Source organism: Diplotaxodon limnothrissa, linkage group LG7 (assembly GCF_057381915.1).
Source record: "Diplotaxodon limnothrissa isolate DT_005_m linkage group LG7, D_limnothrissa_male_GT1.1, whole genome shotgun sequence".
In the NCBI taxonomy this organism is placed as follows: domain Eukaryota; kingdom Metazoa; phylum Chordata; class Actinopteri; order Cichliformes; family Cichlidae; genus Diplotaxodon; species Diplotaxodon limnothrissa.
Window position 1 is genome coordinate 42,821,207 of NC_140602.1, and position 17,551 is coordinate 42,838,757.

Sequence of the window (17,551 nt, forward strand, 5' to 3'; positions counted from 1 at the left end):
TTTTCTAGTTAAAAGGACAAATATTCTCTGGTTTCACCTTCTCAGTGTGATGACTCACTTCCTTTATCTTTCACTTTAAACACTTACTTAAAATCTTCGGCTTGTGGCGTGCCGGTTTGCAAACCGAACACATCACTGCAGCGTGTTAAGACAATTTTTTTTCACAATTCTATAAAAGTATGTTTGTTTTATTTCTGTGAATTAGAATAGGCGGACATACTAGGTTGAGTACTGGGTGGGTGGGTGGGTGGAGATGAGTAATATGACACCCTGTGTTACAATAGTCAGTTTCTAGTTTTTCAGCAAAGGGGCCCCAACCATCAATAATGGATGAAAAGAGAGTGGTGCATGCATGCAAGCAAACACACCCTTTTGTCAAAAGTCAAGAGTGGGATTATTGGATATGCAGCTATAAATGTGAACAACACAGATCTGTATAGTGCACAGAGATGGTTAGAAAGGTTTACTTTAAGAAGCGTCTACAACCAACTCACATAAACACTGTACAAATTCAGCAAGCCACAGTATGTCAGTGCTACAGATGCTGCTGAGAAAAGACTTCTTGAGTAGTCACTATGAGCCAGTCACAGCCACTTTACTCTGAGTATTCGTGGGTCTATAAAGTGGGCCAGATGAGAAAGAGCTGCGATGAAAATGACACAGTGTGGTATGTAAAACTGGAGCACTCGGAGAGAGAAAAGGAAACAAAGAGAAAGAAAGAAAGACCCAAGACATGATAAAGAATGGCAGGGGGGAAAAAAGCTAAACACACAACAGGGTAGGGCTGGGCGATATGACCCAAAATTCATATCTCGATATTTTTTAGCTGGATGGCGATATAAGATATATATCTCGATATTTTTTTTAAGCCATAAAGTAAGAACAAAAATAGTTCTTAGTCAAAGCTGTGTCCCAGATGTCACACAGGCACTTTTATTAACATACAGCACAGATGTACATGAAAAATTACTCAAAATTAAATTATGAGCATTCATTAAATAATCATGCTCCATAAATAAAAGAAAACAAGGTTGTTTTTGTGCTAAACAAAGAGCTCACAATTGTGCAGTCAAAATGTAAACTAAAAGACGCTGAGCGTAATAACAAAGACAGACAGATTTCACAGCTGCTCTGTTCCCAAGTTTTACTGTGTGACTGACAGCCTGGAGTTTGAAATCCGCTTCATAACCACGTCTCTTACAGGTGCCATTTATGGTCCTTATACACACACAATACGGTAATATTACGTTGATGCACAGTACGTATCACTCCGCGAAGCTCCTCGGTAGCCGTAATGCGCCGACAATCTATCAAGCGGTGCAGCTCCGTAGCTTACCAAAGTCGTACTCAAACATTTTTGACAGATTGCTGAACGCCGTGTACCACATAAAATCGGTTCGCGGCCACCAAGCACAACCAGAATTCATACATAAGGCGCGCTATCAACTTTTGAGAGAATGAAAGGATTTTAGGGTTAGCGCTGTTAGCTCGTTAGCGCGGTTAGCTCGTTAGCATGTTTAGCTCGTTAGCACGTTGACGCCGTCCAGCCCCACGCATGGGGCGATGCGCAGTAACTCGTTAACGGAGATTTGCCGTGTCCGTCTTGTCGCTGCCTGCACGTGAAGCGATGGGGGAGGAGGGGGAGTTGTCTTCAGTGAAGGCGAGGCGGAGTAACGTTGCGTAGAGACAAAAGTGGACGAAAGAGAGGCAAACTTGCGGCTCCACAACTATAATTATAACGTAACATAGACTATATCGATATAAAGGATATTGTCACATCTTATATCTCGTATAAAAATATATCGATATGTTTTAAAAACTCGATATATCGCCCAGCTCTACAACAGGGTTTAGCTTTGACCATGTGGACTCCATGTGGACATAACAGAGGAAGCTCAGAATCCCACAACAAAGCAGCGCATGCAGAATAGCTTCATAATCCATTCCTCCTGCATCCAAATTCAGTTTCTGTAAACCATCAGTAAGATCAATGTCAGATAAGCTATTTGGCAAGTTTGCTCTGCTTAACCTGACATTTTAGAGAGGTCTTTTTAATTTCCTGGTTTTGTTTTTTAGATGTACTTATGTTTGATTCAAATTGGCTCCTTGACTTTTATAGTAAGTGGGACAAGGTATCAGCCCAGTGCAAACATCACACGCCTTCACTGTGACTTTGTTTTCTTGCCATCAGGATTATTTGCACAAGGTTTCTGTTGAAGACTTAAAGATATCACGCATTACGACTGAAGTGCTGTGAGGGAAATTACCCAGACTTGTCGTAGAGCTATGTACAGGTAAAACAGAAAAAGCTGGACAGTTGGACTTCTTATATCCACATATACGAAGTCTTGGATTGGATTGTGTTGCCTGTCAGAAAAAAATAAGACTAACATTGGATTGGAGCAGAAATGTAGAAAAGAAAAAATGCTGATGCAGATAAAAGGTTTTTAAAATTTGAACAATTAATAAGAGATTTTTGAAGACACACTTCACATTCTAACCTGCTCAGGATAACACTCAGATTTCTCTTACTTGCTGTTATGGGACACTTTTGAAAACATCATGTTTGCACTTCGAGGTAACAAATTAAAATTGTAAAAACAGCATTTGCCACTATCCGTAGTTATGTGTTCTGTATTCTTGCAGACAAGTGCCGTCTCCCCACAGCTGAAAATCAGCTGTCATGGCCAAATTGGGCTTAAAAATCAGCATTTGTACTGTCTAGTGCGCTCCAGGCTGAACAGCACTGAATGAGAGAGGCAGCCGGAGAGAGCAAAATGGTCAGGGGGATGGATAAAGGGATATTGAGTGACATAAAAGAGATTTCACAGAAGGAAAGATGTTACCGAAGGGCATTCAGGGAAGAGATGGATGAAGGGGAGGGGGATCGCAACATGAAATCTGATCTTCCCCAGGAGCCTACAGTTATCCAGTCCCTCTGCAACTAGCAGCTCAACGAATAACAGACAATAAAGGGAGCTAGAGTGAGAGACAGCATAATGGGATTTCAAACATCTCTTCACATCTGCCGAAAGGTTGCTTTTTGACATTTAACACATGTCTGTTAAACTGGGCAGATCCTCATCCTCTCAAAACTGACAAAGTCACATTGCAGTCAGTTTCACATATATTTTGCTCTTTGTGCCTAATAAAGTGTCTCTGAAGATGTGGACATTATCCTAAGTTTTAATTTTTCTTTGTCCTAAAATGACACTGAAATGCATAAAAACTGGAGAAATACAGTAATGCACAAGAGTATCAGGTATGAACAGCTTTATTCCTGACACAGCCTGAACTCTTTTAGGCAAACCTAATTTCTTTAACGAGTCTTCAGGAATAATTCTCAGTGCATCCTGAAGGACATTCAAAGCTCTGCATTAGAAGTGCATTTGGGGTCATTACACTACTGAAAAATGAAGCCACTGTCAATCAGATGCTTTCCAGATGGTATTCCATGACGGATGAAAATCGGACAGTACACTTCTGCATTTATAATTCTATATTCTTGACAAGATCCCCAACACCGCTGGCTGAAATGAAACTCAAATCATGACAGAGCCTCCACAAGGTTTTACAGATGGTTTGACCAAAAAATTTCAAATTTGGATTCATCACTCCATAAGACCTGGTGCCACTGATTTTCAGTCCAGTTTTTATTTAATCTGGGACACCTCAGCTTTTCCTCCCCGTTTCCTGTTACTTGGATCAATGGCTTCTTGATAGCCACACTTCCACTGAGACCATTTCTGATGAGGCTTTGGTGAACAGTAGACAAATCAACTGAAAGACCAGAGGCATCGCTCGGGTTTATCCATTTTTGTCCATTTTTTGAGGACATGCTACACATTTGCCAAGATATACCAAGTTTTCAGCTGATTCTTTTTAGGAAATCACCTTGTTGGGGAAAATGCTATTTTATGTCTGTGAAACTGTGTGGCTTTGGTATTTTTTTATTACACTCCTCTAAGGAAATAAGAACAAATTTAGTTTTTATAACAAAATGCATAAAGATACAAAATAAAATTGGTTCTTTGGTTGCCTGCTATGTTTTAAACACAATGCTGGTTCATGCCTTGAGTTAATTGTATTTTTTATGCTGGAATGACTCACAGGTCCTTGTTAAGTGGCTTAGTAAACAAAAAACTGGCCAGATTCATGGACTAGACTGAAAATGAGAGAAAAAGCAACCAAAGTCCAAAAGGAACCTTTGAAAGAACTGCAGTCAAATCCTTTGCCACTGCCTATACCCAGATACCTTTTTTAAATAGATCTCTAAAACACAACTTGTCTTCATAAATACTTTCCCTTTCACTCTGACAGTTAAAAAAAAAAGGATGGACTGAAAAATGTGGTTAAGTCATTTCTGCTCGTTCGCTCTGGTCTGTAAACATCTGGGTCAGGAGTCCAACTCGAATCAGTTTGATAAGGTGGTATTTTTAGTTTTAATCTCTCCACCTCCTACTTTCACAGAACGTTGGCACCACAAAATAGAGCCTCGCTGATATAATCATCTGATATGCTGCTTAATACACACCAGCATGACATCCTTGTTACAGGACATGATGCTGGTAAAAATGTGTTTGCTTTATTTACAAAGGTTTGTCATAGTTTCTGGAGTTTCCGTTTTTTTTTAGTTTTTTCTTAGTAACTACATTTTGTTATAATCCTGCTGTGTGCTGACATTCAATGAAGCATTTGTATAAGTAATACTAGCCAGAATATCCACACAGGAATATTTTAATCATTAAATCTAAAAAATAAAAAATAAAATGCATACACACACCTACACCTTGCCTGGCCAGTACTTTACAACAACTATTGACTAAACAAACTCGTCTTGCTACTTAGGTTAAACACAGTCTTATAGAGCCTAAGAGAAGGGGGGAAAAAACAAAACAGACACACAAGTACATGCATACACACAAAGAAACAGAGCGAGCCAGCTGACAGGTTCAAAGTATGCAGAAAGCCCGCAGTGTAACAGGACAAGCAGAGGGAATGGCTGGCTGTAATGAGCTCTTTGTTTTCTTTTATGTGTCATTCCAACCGAGGGCTGGGGGTTGGGTTTGGATCAATTGTTCCAATTTGGAATCATTTCAGACTGACAAAAACACCTGGACTGACTTGTATGTTCAAGCATTTCTATCAGAGGACAATGTGGAACTCTTGAGAAAGTAGGATACTGGATTTTATTCAGCACAGTTTACCAGTAGACTGCCTATAGCCTACTGGTATAGTCCATAGTCCCTGCTCATAGTCTACTTCTTTATGTCATTGAAGATAACCAATATTGCTCAAACACTGTACACGAACTGCTATTGTGAAAGAAGAAACAGCGCTCTATGAGTGAGCTTTGTACAGAGCACAGAGCAGTCAGCCTTATCTACTAAAAGCCATCCTGGTGAGCTCATTCTGTCAATTTTAGCAGTATGCATCTGCCTCAGCTGTAAGATGGTATATAGATGGAAATTGGCTTCAAATAGAAAGAAATTAGAAGCAGCACTTTATATGGTGCTCAGATGAAGTGAATGAGGCAGGCAAGGAAAAGGCAAATGGGAAAAGGCCGGGGGTGATGAGATAAAGAGGATGAATAAAGTGCAAGAGAAGACCTTTAGGGAAACAGGCGCATGATGTCATTTGTTGCTCATTTTCTTTTTTCAGGTTATTCTTACATGTTGTGAATGTCAATGAGGCTCGAAGCCTGTTTTGTCAGATTTCATACTGAATTGAGATTAAATGCAGCTGAAAACAAACCGAGCAACACGTCTGCTGTGAGATAATGATGTCTTCCTCCATGCGTGTTTGATAGAAGCACAGTCTGAGGGAAAACATGGGAATGTGGAGGGGAAGACGGCTCTTAATCATCTGCAGCCACAGAAAGCTTGGAATGCCTGAAGAGTTTCCTCTCTCCGTTTCACCCTTTAAGATTCACAATTTCAAAATTTTCATGAATTTTTAGACTTTTCTGCACCTTCTCTCCCATATGGAAAAGATATATATTAATCTTATAAAGTTTGTATCTGTCTCGTGTGGAACTTGTATGAAAAGCATACAAGAGTGAAAACAGACATAAGATCCCTTGAAAAATTATATAAATGAAACTTGTATGTTTTGGATACTTCCTAAAACAATATATGAAAGTAATAAGAAAGTGGCCACTTTCATGAGTAAATCATATAAGCCTTATATGATTCACTATATGAAGCAAGCCAAATCTGATGCAAGTCTTTTATAAGTTTTCTCTATTTCTTTTCCATATGGGCTGTTTCTTTTGCTGAATCCGAGGTAACATCAAGAACCAACCACATGTAATAGTTCACTCTGAAAACAACATGTCCTTCACTTTTTTCTTTTTGCAATATTAGACAAAAGACAGCATGATATTGAGGGCATTCAGGGAGCCGAGGACAGGGGATATTACAACCTATTTAGAGCTTAACCCTCTTTAGTTCTGATGGAGGACTGTGGTTAACACTATGAATGTAACTAAAGCCATTTTCTGAAGAACTATAAGCCTTTAAGGGTATAGCTGCAGGAGGTGGTAGGAGTGCATCTTACACTGGTACACTGAAAAAAAAAAAAAACTCCACATACACACAGTGCATGTATGGAAACATAGCTGGAGGAAAAGTCAGATGCAGGTGCACGGGAAGAGTTTTTTTCTGCTTTGTAACAAGAACGCCTGCTGCTAACAGCTGGCACTGATTGTGTTGTTTTACAGAGATTTCGTCAGGTAAACCCCTATTCAACAATTACACACAGAGGCCTCACTGTGAGGGGTGTCCTGACTTTGATGTCTCTCTGCTTTTCCCCTTGCTTGGTGGAAAACCAGGAAGAATAAAGACAGAGAAGTGAAGTGCCACTAAAGGGTTCCAAGCAAAGGAAACCAGAAGCAGATGTTTTAATGAAGCATTGCTGGAAAGAACAAAACAAAGACAGTATAAGAAATGGCAAAGAAGGGAAAATGGTCATATAAATGTATTAAATCTGTAACCACTGTAGTTCAGGGGTAACCGATCTAAAAATCTTGGGCTAAAGCCCACCAATAACACACGATTCACTGTGGGACGTTTCTGTATGACTTTTAAACGTGAATACATGTCAATCCTAAGTGTAGCATATAGGACATGATGCATTGGTGCTGTAATGCTTTAATATGAGCTGTGTTAAGTGAGGAAAAGTAAAAATGTTAGGCAATTTTTAATACCCTGACTGAAGAGTGGCGATTAAGGCTTACAGATTTCAATCACTAGAGAGGTTTCTGTTGCTCTTTAAGCAACACTGTTTGGCTTCCAGTTATTACATGTGTGTGAAAATGCATCACAGCACTATAGGCTTATCTGCCTCACATTGTTAATAAAGCAGCTCTCACTGAGATCAAAATGTGGCTTTATATTGGTCACAGTGTCAAACTATCTCCTGGAAGTAGACACGGCATATGAGGCCTCACTCACACAGGTCTAAAGTCCTGCCAGCGACCATCTGGCAGCCACCGGCTAAAAGAGAAAAATGTGTATGCTCTGACCGGTTATGAGTGGTTGTTGGAGGAAGTCAGCAGCCAATCGTGTGAAATTGGTTACAAAGAGGTTTACATTGCCGAATTATTTTCACCTGACAAGAGACAGCAAGCTAGACCCCTCTGCTTAGTTCACATAAGCTTTCTCTCAGGAAATCATATGTATTAATACTATGTCACTGTAAATTTGTGTTTGCGTTTCCATGTCTTACAAACATGATGGTCACTGTTTCACTTCACATGTTTTTAGTTATTTAGTAATTTTCTTATTCTCTAAACTGAGATATTTAATTATATAGCGAGCTCTGTGACTAGTAACACAACCTTGACATAAATAGGTGGCATGCTCCTTTATGTCTAGACAAAAGTAAATGAGTGTAAACAAATCAGTACGGAGCCTTGTGGTCTCAACCACCTTAACCTGGCCCCTTAGAGACCTGGCTGTGATTAATAACCCATGCAGCTAACCGAAGATATGCAAAACACCAGAAAACACACAACAGCATGCACTTATACTGCAAGTACAAAGCTCTGTGGTAAGTGGTGAGCTGTGCACGCTAACTAGTACAGTTTCCATGCAGTGTGGCCAATCAAAATTATAACCTGAGTGACTGGGACAGCACGGGCTGTGTTAGGGGAAGCCAAGATGGCCACTGTTCAAAAGTAAGGGGAGTTTTAAAAAAAAATAAAGGGGGGGGGGGGGGGGGGGGGGGGGGGTGTCAAGTCACCAAAGTTTATGACAGGGATTTTCCAAGTGCCGTCAGCGGCCGAGAAAAGATTGCGGCTGGATGCTTGACATAGGAAATACACAAGCAAATACAAAAAGAAGAATTAAGTGAAGCAGGGAAAAGTAATTACCCTGTGGAGGGATATGAGTGTGTGCTGTTTATGTGTGTTTGACTTTGCATGTCTGTCTGCAGTTTTCAGTTATGATCATCCAATCTGCTTCCCTTCACCCTAAGGTTGGTTTGAATGTCCAAAACTGTCCCCAAGCCTGCAAAACATGGACAGCGGACACACACACACACACACGAGTGCACACGGACACACACAACCTCAAACAACAATACACACAGGAGGCTCCAGGCTCACAAACCAAGCCAGGCAGTTTGACTTTCTTTGGGGAGATGCTGGACTTGCTCCACCCTGCTGTCCAGTGCCAACCAAGCAATTCTAGGCCAGCCTCTGTGCCAGACTGGACTCTTACATCAGAAACACAGCAATGCAACATCATCACTGAACACTACAAGGAAACTCTACCTCTATCCGCATTATATATTTGAATGCATATGAATCAATTAGCGGTGATCTGTGGCATGCATGCGGTGGTTTGGGGACATATTTTGGTAAGAATTTGTGGTGTAAAGTTATTTTGTATACAGAATATTGTTTGGATCTGGTGGGGTTTTTTATGTAATCTCTTAAAAGCTGTAATTTATATTGGTTAAGATGTTACTGGAAGCTTTTATTTCTGTAAGCACCTCATAACAAAAAAAGGGATAAATTTTTATGTCCACTGTGGCACAAATAAAATATAAAAATACATCATTTGTAATATGAAAGTTGTTTCAACAATCTACATACCTACATATCTTTGCACATCAGTAAATACTTATTATTTGGCTTTTGGGGTTTTTTTCTAGCAAAGAAGATTTCTTCTTCCAAAACTGATCTCGCCAAGGGAACAAAGGGTGCAGCCAGGCCTTTCATTGGCCTGGTGCAGCCAGGCCAATGAAAGGCTGAGTTGAGCACCCAGCTGGCAAGAAAGGCAGATTGGCTTCCCCTCCTTCAGCCTCCAACCTCTTCTCCTTATCCTCTCATACTTCTTTCCACTACTCCTTCAACCACTCAAGGCCTGACTGTAAGCCTGCAGCCTGCTTTCACTCCCCAGTTCACTCAACAACACATGCTAAATGCATCTTTTTTATAGTCACTGCCATCCCCGTGTGAAAAAGGGGGTCATTGTGCTACACAAGGACACTATAAAACATTCCTTTCCATTTTCTCTCCCCCTTCTGTACATATGTGAAATACATGCTGAATCATATGATGCAAAACATACAGCCCCTCTCAGATCCTCTCTGGCTTCCCTCTCACAATGCTCACTCCACTGATCACTAGTTTGTTACAGTATTTAAAGATGCTGAGCAATATTTGCGACAGCCAAACAGGCAACACACTTAACTCTGATTTCACGGGGAGGATCTTGTGTGTATGCATTTCACATTATGGTGTTTCAGGTGACAAATATATTAGAATTATATCCAGAAATGCACGCAGACAGACACTGATGACATAATCAGATTTTTTGCCCTCAGGAATGGTTTTTCTATATGACTGTTTTTTTGTCTTCTCCTACACATGTTTTAATACGTATTTGCAATGACAAAAGTTTTGCTATTACATTGGTGCTCAAACTTGCTAATACTCAGTTATTCAAGTGCATTTGATTAGCAGCATCTTGTTGTCATTTACCCTCTTAATTCCTCTGGATTCCAAAGGGTGCGTTTAGTTTTTCACAGGACTGCACAGAGTCAAAGGAAAACTTTTTTCACATGACTGTATATCTACCACAGGTTTCTTAATACGACTGGTTGCCTGTGTAAAATTTAGCACCATCCTAATGCAGATTTTAAAAAAGGTATTAACCTATTCATTTCTATAATAGAGAGTTTAAGAAATGCAATTACTTTAAAATGGTTAGTTTGTGATAATCCCTGCACATAAAGCATGCAGTACTTATAAATAGGACAGATACAGTGGGTGAAGTTTTCTTAGGTTTGTCCTTTGCTATCCCTGCTATCCCACACGGATCTCTTGACCCAACATCAGGCATTCTCACTTTCTTCCCAGTAACGATCACTAGAGTTCGTCAGCGGTTCTGAACCAGGATAGGTAGTCCCTGAATGTGGGTTGTTGTGGGTTCAGGAAAGATTACTGGAAAGATTTTTCTGGTAACAGGTTGTTGTGTTGTTGCATTCCCGCACCTTATCAAGTTAGCACGTCAACTGAGCTTGTGTTTATATAGCCATTTGCTGGCTGTCAAAGTTGAGCATTAGTAGTTATGGCAACCACTGGATCTGTCCAGGGAACACTGGTGGCAGCAAAGTAAGGGACATCATAACCTGGACTTGCCAAAATGTTTGTGGGTTGATGAACTCGGTGAAAACCCTCCATCCCCTTTGCATCGCATGTATGGGCGTCAAACATGCACAAGCGTTGCTGGCAAACACCAACTTCTGAAAACAATGCTATACAGGTAGAATCCCTGAGCAGCGTTTGCAAGTGTTGGTGATCTCAAAGATTGATCCCCACTATTTTGACACCAAGGCAAAACCCAGCAATAAACCCAGCTAGCACTTGCATGGGCAAATGTAAGAAAATCCTGCCTGGTATAGCGCAAGGGGCAATTTTAAAGTGGTGATGGGGGACTCCGTATTCTTGAAATGATTTATCTCAGACAGACATGGTGGTAGCGGCGCTTCCGTGACTGGTCATGCCAGAAGGCGCTTCCCCCATAGTGATATATCTCACTCAGTTTTCAGAGAACCTGGGTTACGCTAGAAACAAAACATTTCGTCAGACTTTCCTTCAGATTAATTCATGGAAACAATGTATGAAGACACTAACCATTTTTTGGGCAGCACAAGAATCATTGCACTTTCTCTAATGAACTGACCTCTAAAAACTTTGAGTGGGTGAGATGTGTGGGTGGGGCTGGGCTGGGGAGCAAAACCTGAGTAGGGACACTTTCCTGCTACCGCTAAAAAATGTGAGTTTTATCAGTTAATCCCCATCAGTAGGTTTACCATACATAAACCAAATGACCTCCAAGAGTCCCCATATTTTTGTGTAGCTTTTTTTCATTTTTACTGTATTAAATTCGATTTTCTGTACTCGCTGTAAAAACAAATTAGAAAACTCAAAGTCAAAATGTAAAAGAAATGTGTCAGTCTAAGTCAGGATGAATGATTAAATGTTTGAGGGTATACTGCTGAGCTCATATTTGTTCAATCAAGTTCAAAAATGAAAAGCAGCCGAAGGGGTGGGGGGGAGGGGTAACCTGCCAATCTTCCCTGCTTTTGCCATTATCTTTCACTCGGTCATATCCTCAAAAGATCTGGTTGTTATATTTGTGAGAAGAGAAGAGAAGAGAAGAGAAGAGAAGAGAAGAGAAGAGAAGACAATGACCTGGCCAGTCGGCATTATCTCACAATACAACAATGGATCAAATAGTGGACGTTTACACCTACTTCTAAAAGCACTCCAACTTTAAGGTATAAGAGTGGGCATCAAGCATGTCTCTCTTTGTGTGCGAGCCTGGGTGTGTGTTTCTGTTACACAACGGGAGAGTTCTTCCCATCTGTGCCTCTTTCCAGCCCCCGCATCCCTGACCAATGAAGCGAGAAACGACAGCTCTGCCTTGCACTCTGCCTCCCTCAGTCTTCCTCACAACACCATCCCGCTCTTCATTATAATCAGCCGGCCACTAAAAACACATTCACTTCCTTTACTATCCCTTTACCTGCCTGTCAAAAAAAACAAAAACAAAACATACACACTAAGGGCCCAAACATGATGCAACATTCACTGTTATCAACATCATATGTATCTGCCCTCAGCTTAAACCCCAACTAGAAAACAAGACATCCCCGCAGGGTGTCTAACCATCATTTTTTATCTTTTGCTCAAATTCCAGATTATCCCACTAAATGTATCACCCCCATCCTGCATTTCCATCCCTGCTTTTCCGGCTCGCCTAATTTCCCGCAGGGCTCATTGTTGTGGAAAAGATGCTAAAACAAAGAGGGCAGACAGTGGAGTGATAATCCTAAACATACCAGCTGGAGATAACATAGCCATTTGCTGTGGACTAGCTATCTGGGTTTTGCTGCTAAATGAAAACATCTTAACATCTTAATTGCTAGAGCCAATAGCTTAGCATTGCTCTAAACTGCTACTTGCTATTTTAAAACAAAAAGTATTTTCCTTTCACTACAAGTATTTCTGGCGTGGTTGTTGAAACAGGATGCAATCACGCACCTTGACGATCGCATCCGGCCTGGAAAAGCATTTTAGCTGATCCCACCAGGACCACTGTGTCAGTGGTTCAATTCAAATAAATGAATTATAGATGCAAAGAGGCCTGTTCAACATTCAGGATATTAAGACAAATAGCAGTACTGGTATACACACAATAATGCTTTCGAGAATGAAGGTAGACAGAAATGTTACTTAGATTAGCTACATTTTTGCGTACTTGTACAGCTGTTAACACTGTTCCTAAACTTTCCTTGCTTTCACACTTTCTCTTTAACTTTCAATTCTTCTGGTCCCCCTGTATAATACTGCTTGTGTTTCTTTCCCTTTTTACCATCTATCAGACTACCTCCTCCTGTCTTTCCAGTTCATCCTGGCACTGGAGCACGTGTGTGATGCCAGCATCCTGCTGCCTGTCTGGTCAAGCAGGATGCCAGTCCTAAATCTGTTACAAGTGAGTGCTAAAACACTCCTCACTTCCATTGCAGAAAACCAGTGAGACAACACTCCAAAATGAGCGGACGTGCAGCTAACCACACCTTGGTAAACAACAATCTATATCTGAAAAATATACATATATATCAAATATTTGAACTACCCAAGCAGTGTTTGGCTTTTCCTTCTTGTGACCTGGCCCAGCCTCTGAAATGGAAACTTTACTGCGCAATTACAGTAAACTGTGCCCTCCTAATGTGCTTTTCCTCAAAGCAACACACTTCACTCCTGCTGGGCTTCAGCATGACAGCTCAGTAAGCCAGTACCCATGATTTCAGCTCCAGGCTGCACATCTCTCTGCTAGCGGTTTCTATTACAGGTGCCATAGCTGGAAGGCTGCACTTTAGCTGTTAGGTATATGGCAGATAATTGTAGATAATTGTTTGGAAAGATAAGACTGGATTTCTTTTGTTCTGCCGGTGAAGAGTTTCAGGCTGTGGTTCAGGGACAGTTTTCGAAATTCTGAAAGAAAGAAAGACAGGCAGGAAGACAGACAGTTGTTCGAATTCCATACTAACAGCCGCAAGAGTTATCTGGGAAAGGCTAGACCTGCCGTTTCAACGCAGACTGACCACATTTACTGTTCACCCAGCCGACACACATTCCAGAAATAAGCAGAGGTGGATCTTTCATCTTTCTCCCACGCAAGGCTGTCCAGAGGACACACAGTCCAGAGTGTTTGCGTGCACGCACAAAATTGTGCTAACAGTATCTCTCACGAAAACGTTTGGCTGCTTTGTGGCTTGAAGAGGAAATACAAATTACATGAAGAAGGGTCTAAAAATGCATAAGAAAAATGAAAACATACCAACATAATTCCAGCATGACTAAATAATACTCATTCACTCAAGCTTTCACTCTTTTCCCCCCTCCCTCCTCACAGAAAGATGTCCTACAATGTCCTTCGCCCTCCAGCCCACCTGACCTCTAACAAAACATATATTACAGACAGCAGCCACCACTCACCTATGTGATCTCCATGGAAACTGTTGTCATGGGATGTTCTACAGTGAGGCATGAGGTCATGATGGGCAGCAGGTGGCCAGATTTGACCAGTCTTGCGAACACTCACAATAGTAGCCTCAGACATGACCACATGGCCTCCCTGCTGCCGGTGGTGACGCTTCTGGGACTGTGGCGTTGGAGGGCTGCTGCTGTCGAAGGAGTGCTGAGAGTTCTGGGAGTTCTGAGAGGGTGAACGGCTCTTCTCTCTAAAGGGACGGCGGAAAGCAGTGGTAGGGCTGGGGGAGACGTGGCTGGACTGACCTGAGGAGAAGTCCTCCTCACTGGATGTCAGGTTCTCGTTGGAGCTGCAGTCCGGTGTATAACCGCCACCTCCACCTACATCCTCAAAGCTACCTGGGGAATAGGAGCGACGAGGCCAGGTCAGAAGGTGATCATCACATCCACCATGTTCTCTCATTGTGACTCCACTGCTGCTACTTCCACCACCCCCTCGTCCATCTCCACTGCCACCTTCACCCATCATCACCCCACCAACATAGACGCTGGAGTAGGCTTGGAACTCAGAGGGCTGCCAAGGAGGGGGAGGTGGTTTTCCCCCATTGGCCCTTCCTGAATGCCGTTGATTGGGTTCCCCATCTTCATACTCTGCATCATAACCACAGGTGCTTTCAGTGGACCTTCCTCGATAGACTGGCCTGGCACGGAGCTCCCCTGCCACCGTAGCCAGATTACCTGGAAGGGAGTGAAGGGATCTCTTTCGCTCCATCTGCATGGCCTGGCTGCCTAGTGAGCTGATCTTGTCAGAGACGTCACGGTCATTGACCCTGACTAAACCCCTGTCATGGTGGAACTCCATGTTGGTATATAGCGGTGGTGGTGGCAGCGGCTGCTTCTCCTGGCCCTTAGCTACATCACCTGCTAAGTGCGAGTTCGCCCGTTTGATCCTCTCAAAGTTGGATCTAAGAGCTGCCACACCAAGTCCCATTCCAAGCTTGTCCTTGGGGTCAGTGGGAAGGTCCTTGTCAGGGGGTGGAAGGGTGGGCCTGCGGGGTGACACAGTAACACCACCTCTCTGCTTTGATGGCGACAGGCCATCGAGGTTGTCGCAGGAAGTTGACTCTGCTTGCTGAGGTACATCAAAGGCTGACTCCAGGCCATCACCGTGGGAGGCTGACTTCCTGGCAGGTGGAGGTCTGGGTTTGGACCTGCCAGATCCATCTCCTAGAGGCTGAAAACGGCTCCTATCCCCACTACCACCACCACCACCATATCCTCCACCACCTCCTCCTATGCCAACTACACCAGTCTCCTGCATGTGTGGCTGCTGGGATTGGATTTCAGCACCCTGTGTGGCTGCAGGGTCCATCCCCTCATTCAAAGGTGTCTTTCTGAAGCCCCACCGCTGTTTGTCATAGCTCTTTCTCTCTTTGGCCAGGAGGGTCTGGAGGTAGATCATGCGGAAGCGCTCCTTGTTCACCTCCTGCTCCAGGCGTCTAATGGATGCTTTGCACTTTTCCAGCTCCTGCTCGATGCCCCCGACAGACCGCAGCTCCATCTTGGGGGGCTCTGACTCTGGGAACTGCGCCTTCCACGCCTCAATGAATCCCACCGGCTCCACCATATTATGTGGAGATTTTTAGGGTGGGGGGGTTGTGACCAGCTCTGGTTCACAAACAGAGGGCGGGGGGTGATGTCAAGTGTGCACTGTTTTACCCTCCTTTGTTTTTATTCCGATCACCACAGATTCCTTATCGACAACAATGGCCACTTCCAGTAGCAGTGACAATGGTTAAAGGTAATCCGTTCACAAGCACACAGTCTAATTGCACACACTTGTCTTAGGTTGCGCAGTCGCAACAATACATCCCATTCTGAACAAGAGAAACCGGCTGTTCAGTTACAGAAAAACTAGGGAATGTGCGAGATATAGAGATGAATAAAAATCTGTAATCGAGTTCATAATTCTTGTGCATTATTCCAGAAAAGGCCACTTTTGAATCGTTTTTTCTCCCCTAAATCAGCGTCGAAACAATGACAGTATGTCTTCGCTGGGTGACACTGGTGGTCTGTTTCCCACGGAGAAAAAAAAAAGAAAGAAAGTGTTTTAATCCTGCTTGGTTTACTCACTCGCTGTCTGTGTTTACCATCCCAGGTTTGTGCGCGGTTCATTCACTCTTGCCCATTCATATGGCTGTAATCCCAGGTGCTGCTGCTGGTCCTGACCAAGCGCCTTTGTACCATCAGCGCTGAAGGAGAATGGATAAAAAGCGCAAAATGCAAGCCACGACAACATCTGTTTAATAGGGGAAGGGATCAAGCGGTGGATCCGGTATTAATTATATTGCTCGTTTCGTTATCCCATTTTTCCACAGCACCTATGTGGTATTTTTTTTATCAGTTCCCTTCCAGATTTATCCCGTTTCTTCGGCCGTGAAAGTGCCGCTGTGCGCGCTCCCATCTCAGGCCAGTAGCACTGGAGGGCTGCAAGAATGGGAGGGACCAGAGCCACAGTGAGTCTGCTGGTTAAAGAGACAGAGCTGGGGTACACATATTTGGTTTTCATTGAGCTTTAATTGTCTTTTAAATAAAATGTATCCGTCCAAGCAAGTTCAAATACACTACTGTAGTTTGTCATAAATTAATGGCTCTTAGTAAAATCTGAACTCATATCCCATCTAATACATCAGGAAACACAGGGTACCACTACTGCTAGTGTTCTCGCTGCTTTATACATTTTTATTAAGAGCAGTTAATATAGATTAAGAATTATTACAGCTTCTGGGTTCATTTGAATTTTACCTGTGTAGCAGGTGTTATTGATCGTGTAGGTGTACTGCTATCTATAACCTAACACTGCCACCCAGTGGAGTAACGTACATACGGCGAACGTGTAATGTAATTCCGTAGCTGACTTTTTTCTTAACCACAAAGTTCAGGTCAGCTCAATTTAATTTATATATCCACAAATCACAACAGTAGTGGGTCTGACCCTACAGTAATACAGAGACCCCCTATGAGCAAGCACTTACTTGGAAGTGGGAAGGAAAAACTCCCTTTTAACAGGAAGAAACTCCCGTAGTGCACAGTGAAAATGTGAGCTCAGGAAGTAGAGCAGCCCATCATCTAATTTGAAGGTTGGTGGTTGGATACCTGGTTCCTCCAGTCTGAATGCCAAATACGGTTGGGCAACATGCTAACCCAATGTTGCTTTCAAGTGCATCAGTGTGAATGTTAGAACTCAAGCACAGAAAAAAGTGCGTGTATGAACGGGTACATGAAGCCTACTGTAGAAAGAGCTTTGAGCGCTCAGGTAGAGTAGAGGAAGAACCAGTCCATTTACCATAACTTCAGTACAATAATAAAAGGAAGAAGCAGACAATTCAAATGCTATGTATTTTTATTTACCTGAAATCACAACCTCAGTAATGCATGGTAACCATTACAAGTCTTCAATAATGATCGTCTTTTGTTTTGTTTTTTTAAAATATGGTTACTATTGTTCTTCAACCAGGTTTCGCTGAAGAGTTTCTACCG

The 17,551-nt window shown here is 42.4% G+C and overlaps 1 protein-coding gene across 1 annotated transcript in view; it reads right to left on the reverse strand.

The window, feature by feature from the left end:
• The window catches only part of bcr (BCR activator of RhoGEF and GTPase), a 91,058-nt gene extending 74,608 nt beyond the window's left edge, over window positions 1–16,450 (reverse strand). Inside the window, exon 1 of the mRNA XM_085359730.1 lies at window positions 14,018–16,450. Coding sequence (XP_085215856.1) covers window positions 14,018–15,638 — 1,621 coding nt within the window. The 5' untranslated portion in view covers window positions 15,639–16,450. The remainder of the gene's footprint in view (window positions 1–14,017) is intronic.
• Window positions 16,451–17,551: the final 1,101 nt, after the last annotated feature.